The sequence below is a fragment of the Perissodus microlepis genome, chromosome 16 (genome assembly GCF_051167445.1).
Source record: "Perissodus microlepis isolate ML-2025 ecotype Zambia chromosome 16, ASM5116744v1, whole genome shotgun sequence".
NCBI lineage: Eukaryota > Metazoa > Chordata > Actinopteri > Cichliformes > Cichlidae > Perissodus > Perissodus microlepis.
This window is the reverse complement of record NC_140476.1, coordinates 3,323,599-3,328,358: the sequence shown is the minus strand read 5'-3', so window position 1 is coordinate 3,328,358 and position 4,760 is coordinate 3,323,599. Positions and strand designations below refer to the sequence as shown.

Here is a 4,760-nt window from a genome sequence, read left to right as displayed (position 1 = left end):
CCACTATAGTCTCAGCCAGGTCAGGCAGTCGCTCTGCACTCAACAGAAGGACATTTTTGCCTCTGTAGCAGTAGCTCTTTCAATTATGAGTCCTCCCCAGTAAGTATGAACCTCACCTTCAGGTTTTCACATACCCAGTCCTTTATTTCACAAACTTTTGTTATATACACAGACTTATATGCTGACCACTCCACAACCTTCAAAAGTTGCTATGTTACAGCTGTAAACACGGTAACAACACAGATGTAATATATCCCAGCTGATACAGGAACACAAGTCAGCAGTCTGTCACAGAGAAACACAATTGTTCTGGCATCTAAATGTACAGATATAAAGAAGGTCCAGGTGGCAAGCAGGTTCTAACCCAGGACCTTCTTGCTATGCAGTATTATGCTAAACACTGCACCACTTTACCACCTCCGATAAATTAAATCATAAACATAACTGCAGTTAAATAGGTCATAAAGTTGATGTTCCAAATGTCTGGATTGAAGAAGCTAATTAAAGGATAAATTCTTCAAGTCTCTGTCTGGAGAATCCAGTCAGGATAAGAACCCATCGCTCTGTAAACAGCAAGAATCCTGATTTGTAACAACAGTGAAACACAGCTGTAACACAGGCTCAGCAGGTGTGATGGTGGACCTCACATGTGCTCCCACACATCCGCCCCCAGCTCAGCAGCTCTGTGTGGTTCCCAACCTTTTTCATTCACTGCAGGCAGATATGTTGTCTCATTTTCCCCTGCAGCCTCATCCAAGGATTTTCATTATGGAGATTATTACTGGTGATATGGTTTGTTGTATTGTGTTCAACAATATTTTCATACTTTTTCACACTTTTCTGGTTGCCTGCGACACCTTGTTACAAGTGCTAGAACCTGTTTACCGAATCAGGTGCGTGCATAGAAGGAGGAAGTGCATTTACCTTTAGTCATGGTCCCGGAGGAAACACTTTAACTTATTTTTTAAGAAATTCAAAATAATAGTTTCTTACCAATTTAAAAAAAACATTTTTTCTCTCTCTGTGAAATGCTCTTAAACTGTCAATATTTAATTTTTAATTTACAGTGCATATTGGAGTCGGCCTGCATAAAATTGTTTTAGATGATTTTAGATCATTTGGTCTGAGATTTAACTTTGACTAACTTTGAAAGTGAAAATGTGTGTGATTAATGTGGAGCTGTATGAATTCTTTCTATGTGACAGAGCTGTTAAAGTGTGTCAAATTAAGAAATTAACAAAATGCTAATTTTATCATTTGCTGGAGAATATCACATTTATTAATTGTTCCCTTTTAAAAGTAATATGTTGTCTATAAACAAGAAAACACATATAACGAATTTACACATTTTTATTAATAATATGTATGAAGCATATCACAAATGTTTGTTGTTGTTGTTTTTAACTCAACTCTTTATTTCAGTTTGTTTTTCTGAAACAGTCACAGCACAGGAACATGCGTTAATATTAATGCTGAAACATGAATCTATCCGCATTTACTCACATATTAAAAGAAAGTCATTCTTAGCAGAACCATAATCCCTATTTAATTCTTTTAAGTTGATAATAAAATAACCTTTTTATTAGAAACGGCACAGATTATATTACACTATTTTCTTTGTCATATGACATTTATCTAATTAGGCATGATAAGTTTCTTAGGATACACTTTCTAATTTCTGGTAACTTCAAACCATACATGAGAGGATTTAAAATGGGGGGAATCACAACAAACTCCAGTGACAGAATGATGCCCAGAAATGGATTCAGCTCTTCGAGGTCAATTCTGCTGAGGGCAACATCACAAAACACAGTAATGGAATAATTGACAAAAGTAACAATGTGTGGCAGGCAGCTCTGTATGACTTTGCTCTTGAACAGTGACGAGCGCTTCCTACAAACCAGGAAAATTCGCATATATGTATACAAGACAAAAGCAAGTGGCAGAAACACTGTGGTTACGCTCACAAACATGCCAATAATATTATTGATCACTGTAGGGACACACGACAATTTTACAACAGGCCAGTTGGCACAAAATACCTTAGGTATCTTATTGCCACACAGTGGAAGTCTGGAAGCCAAATAAACACAGGCTGCAACTGAAAAGGCTGGATAGATCCATGCAAAAGCGAGCAACTTGGAGATCACCCTTGAAGTTAGTTTGCTGTGGTAATGCAAAGGCTGACATATAGCAACAAAGCGATCATATGCCATTATGCCTAAAATAGTAAGCTCATAGGATGCATAGGTGTAAATGATATAGATCTGAGTGAAACAAGCCGAACGTGCAATCAAGTTTGAGTCAGACAGAAGATCTCTTAGAAATCTGAAGAAAAATCCACCAGAGCCATACATAGAGTTAATTGAAAGGCACATAATAAAAATATACATAGGCTCGTGTAAGGTTTTCTCTCTTGATATTACCACTATTATGACAAGATTCGCTGAGATAATAAACGTACACAAGAGTAAAAACAAAACAAATGCCGGATAGCGGAACTTTCCTATGTTCACAAACATTGTCAGATTAAAATATAGTGGATGGGAATTGTTTTCCATTTACCCCATAGGCAATGGGCAGTACCACAGATGAGCAACACAGAACAACACAATTTAACAGAAATATTTTCAAACCAACCAATTATGTAAAACATTAACAGGTTAAAAAATATTTGTAATAAATCCGGACAAGTTAGAAAATAAACAACTTTTAGTCTCAGTTATATTTAAAATATAAATTCAGTGTTTTTAAGCCTCACCACAACTGAAAGTCCTTTGTGTTGTCAGTGTGTGTGGTCTGTGGAACAGCAGGTAACCACTGAGGATTAAGAGCAGTGCTGAGAGCCTCTTTAAATAGTCACACAAAACTGTATGATGGCAGCTGACAGTCATCGTTCCATGGAGAATCTAAAACAATGATAGTTTACATTATTGATGATTGCACTTGTGTACAAAAATACAAATAAGTACACAGTATTATCATGATTCACTCACCAGACACTTTCTCAGTTATACCATGTTCATATCCAGTTTGAGCCTTTTTTTTTTTACTTCAAAAATGCCTTAATTCTTTATTTTAGAGGTTCCATATTAATATGATAAGAGAGTTACTGCAGGTTTGTCTGCTGCACGTCCATGATGCAGAACCTGCCATTCCACTGCATCTGAACAGTGCTCTTATGGACTGCGATCTAATCACTGTGGAGGAAACCAACATGATCCCGTCTTTGTGACATGGCACGTTAACCTGCTGGAAATACCCATCAGAACATGAGCACACTATGGTCATAAAGGGACGGACATGGTCAGCAACAATTTGCTTGGTAAGTTATGATGGTATCAACCCTCGTCCAAGTTCCCACTGCATTCATTAAGGCTGTTTGTGACAAGGATGACGCATGACAGGTCCAGAGGTTTGATTTGAGAGCCAACTTTATTCACACAGTGCGGCCTGCAGCTCTCAGCAGCAGGCTGCACAGACGCGTTGCCACCACACACACCAACAACCCTGAATCCCCGTGTCTCTAACTCTCCGGCCAGATTGCAGATGCCGTACAGGTGTGTCCGCATGGCACCGCAGACCACGCCCCACCACACTGTTGTCTTTTTATGTGTTTTGATCTTGTTTAATTAAATATAAACAAGCCTCTAAAAATAATCAGTGGTGATTGTCGGCTCTCTGGGTTTGTTGTTGTTGTTGTTGTTGTTGTTGTTTTAGCAATATTCGTTTGTGTCTTTAAGCTAAATTTTTTAAGACCTAATGATGAAACTGCAGCCCATGGGCTCATGGATTGGAAGACATCAAATAGCTCAATGCTTCACTCTGAGGCAAAGATTTGAATTTGTACATGAAGCTTAGGATCAGGAATTGTTTATAGCAAGTAATCCAAACAACACAGCAACATATTAATGGCTAACCTCGTTCAGTCAGATGTTCTCTTGACTAAAGTTTGGTTCATTTTCAGCGTCTTTTTTGCCATATGATTGCATTTGATTGCATTTGTCTCTGACCAGGGGCAGGGATAGCTCAGTAGGTAGAGTGGTGGCCCCATGATCGGAAGGTCGGGGGTTCGACTCCACTGAACGGCTACCCTGAGGTACCCCTGAGCAAGGTACCGTCCCTACACACTGCTCCCCGGGTGCTGCATTGGTGGCTGCCCACTGGGTGAATGGGTTAAATGCAGAGGCTCCCCTATGGGGACTAACACATACACGTTACATTACATCAGGGACCCTGAAATTAACTTTTATTCAGTGGAAAAGAGATAACACTCATCCTCCATCTTTGCTGTCCTAATGTATTTATATTATCCTTAACACAGCTTTGTAACTAGCCACCAGGTAGCACACCATTATATGCCAGCAAGCCCAACTTTAATAAACATTGCTGCTGTTTAGTTTTTCCATCTTCATTTATGCATAAAGTGATTGCAGAACAGTACATGTTAGTCTCTTAGAAATCCATTAGTCAGAACATGGTACATCATCTTTAGATGGAGACCAGCGAGCTAGCTTCCTGCTAACTTCTAATCAGTTAAGTCTCATAAATCCTCTTTTCATGGTTGTCTGGAGGTTCAACTTTGTTGTAACACCTGGGAGAGCAGCCAAACAGAATATTTTATTAAAGACGAAAGATTTTAGGCTGTTTTTAACTCACTGTTTGTTTAGGTTTGGGAACTGAAGAAGAGTGAACCTGGAAATGGCCAATGACGTCAGAGGCCGCTGTATTTAAACACTGCCTCTGATTGGCTGACTAGA

General features: G+C 38.9%; 1 protein-coding gene across 1 annotated transcript; it reads right to left on the bottom strand.

Annotated features, from left to right (window-relative positions):
* Nucleotides 1-1,631: 1,631 nt before the first annotated feature.
* LOC146370202 (olfactory receptor 10A3-like) lies at nt 1,632-2,561 on the bottom strand. Its single transcript, XM_084909036.1, has one exon. It carries the CDS (start codon nt 2,559-2,561, stop codon nt 1,632-1,634), a length of 930 nt encoding a protein of 309 aa, XP_084765162.1.
* Nucleotides 2,562-4,760: the final 2,199 nt, after the last annotated feature.

Coding starts and splice junctions, on each gene's coding strand:
- LOC146370202 (XM_084909036.1), bottom strand. CDS start 2,561: ATGGAAAACAATTCCCATCCACTATATTTTAATCTGACAATGTTTGTG.